The 1,908-nt window shown below is 45.9% G+C and overlaps 1 protein-coding gene across 1 annotated transcript in view; it reads left to right on the top strand.

Moving 5' to 3' along the window:
• Positions 1-377: 377 nt before the first annotated feature.
• Positions 378-1,908, top strand: part of LOC117181118 — a 2,282-nt gene continuing 751 nt past the window's right edge. The window contains exons 1-3 of the mRNA XM_033373685.1: positions 378-492; positions 566-1,151; positions 1,425-1,720. Coding sequence (XP_033229576.1) covers positions 378-492; positions 566-1,151; positions 1,425-1,720 — 997 coding nt within the window. The remainder of the gene's footprint in view (positions 493-565; positions 1,152-1,424; positions 1,721-1,908) is intronic.

The following is a 1,908-nucleotide window of genomic DNA, read 5'->3' as shown; positions in this document are numbered from 1 at the left end:
GTTGATGGAAGGTAAACAAATGGGCGATCGCAAGCCCTCTGAAATTTTCCGCAGACTCAAATCGCTCGCCACCACAAATACCACGGAAGAATTCATTTTGGAAGTTTGGAACACGTGTCTGCCTGCGCAGATACAAACTGTAATGGCAGCCTCCAGCGAGACAGCAGTCGACAAAATACTGAAGCTCGCTGATACTGTGCACGAGGTTAGCCCTAGCAAACAAATCAACGCTGTTGCCGATTTTGCAGGACTTGTGGAACAAATCCAGAAGCTGACTCTGCAGGTGAACGCGCTGACCCAAGATCGCAGCCGTTCGCACTCTCGTGGAGCACCGCGTGGATCTTAAAACCGTGCTGGGACGCCCGCCAGGGACTACAATGATTCAACAATTGAACGATTGTGCTATTATCACCGTCGATTCAAGGAGGGCGCAAATAAGTGCCGTAGTGCTTACACCGGGTCGGGAAACGATGCACGCCGTTAGTGAATACGGCAAGCACTGACGGTTTAGCCCATCGCCGATTTTTTGTGAAGGACTTGAACTCGCAAAAATCTTTCCTCGTAGACACTGGGACAGTGGTCGGTGTATCGAAATACCACGAGTTACTCACCAAATACACCGATTTGACGCGACCGCCCGTGTTTCAAAAAGATGGAATAAAACATCGAGTGCAGCACCACATCAAGACTACGCCCGTCCCTCCTGTCCACGCTGAGTTCCGTCGTATTGCAGCTGATCGCCTTAAACAAGTTAAGGCTGAGTTCTACATCATGCTGCAGCAGGGCATCATCCGCCTGTCGAAGAGCCCATGGTCTACGCCTCTCCACATCGTTCCCAAGAAAGAAGGCAGCCCGCGACTATGTGGCGACTACCGAGCTCTCAACGCTCGCGCGATTCCTGACAGATACACTCCGCCGCACATCGAAGACTTCGCCCAGCATCTACATAGTAAAAAGGTATTTTCAAAAATTGATCTTGTTCGCGCTTTTAATCAAATACCAATTGTACCCAAAGACATCGAGAAAGCCGCGATCGTTACACCTTTCGGTCTTTTTGAGCCATGCATTGTGACGTATGGTTTGCGAAATGCAGCAGAAACTTGTCAACGTTTCGTCGATGAAATGTTGCGTGGACTCGATTTTGTTTACGCGTACATTGAAGATGTTTTGATCGCGTCTGAAAATAAAGAGCAGCACTAAAAAAATTAAAAAATTTTATTTGATCGCTTCTCAACGTTCGGTGTTGTAATTAAGCCGGGTAAATGTGTATTCGGTGTAAATGAAATAACTTTTCTCGGCTATACAGTAACTTCTGACGGCATTTCTCCAATGTAAGAGCGCGTCGATGCGGTTTCGAAATTTTCTTTGCCCACTACGATTAAAGCCTTACGCCGTTATCTCGGTATGTTTAATTTTTATCGTAGATTTGTGCCTCACGAGGCTGATATCCTACACCCTTTAAACGAACTTGTAGTCGGTTCGAAAAAGGGCAAGGAACCTGTCAATTGGACCGAAGAAGCTCGCGAAGCTTTTCGTAATTCAAAAAGAGCTCTCGCGAACGCAACTTTACTTGCGCATCCCGTTCCTGGTGCACCTATTAGCATAGTTGTAGATGCTTCGGATTTCGCAATGGGCGATGTATTGCAGCAACGCGTAGATAATGCATGGCAACCTTTAGCTTTCCACACAAAATCTCTGACGTCAAATCAACGCAAATATAGTGCGTACGTTAAACGTTTCCGTCATATGGTAGAGGCTCGAAGTTTTACAATTTTCACAGACCATAAACCTATAACTTTTACTTTTAAGTAAACTTTGGGAAATTCTGAAAGCGTATGGAGTCAATGGATGGATCCTACAAGCTATAAAAACAATATACACAGGTAGCAAAGCGAGTGTAAGAGTGAA

This window comes from Belonocnema kinseyi, chromosome 10 (genome assembly GCF_010883055.1).
Source record: "Belonocnema kinseyi isolate 2016_QV_RU_SX_M_011 chromosome 10, B_treatae_v1, whole genome shotgun sequence".
NCBI classification, from domain to species: Eukaryota; Metazoa; Arthropoda; class Insecta; order Hymenoptera; family Cynipidae; genus Belonocnema; species Belonocnema kinseyi.
Note: the sequence above shows the minus strand (reverse complement) of the source record. Positions and strands in the feature narration are given on the sequence as shown.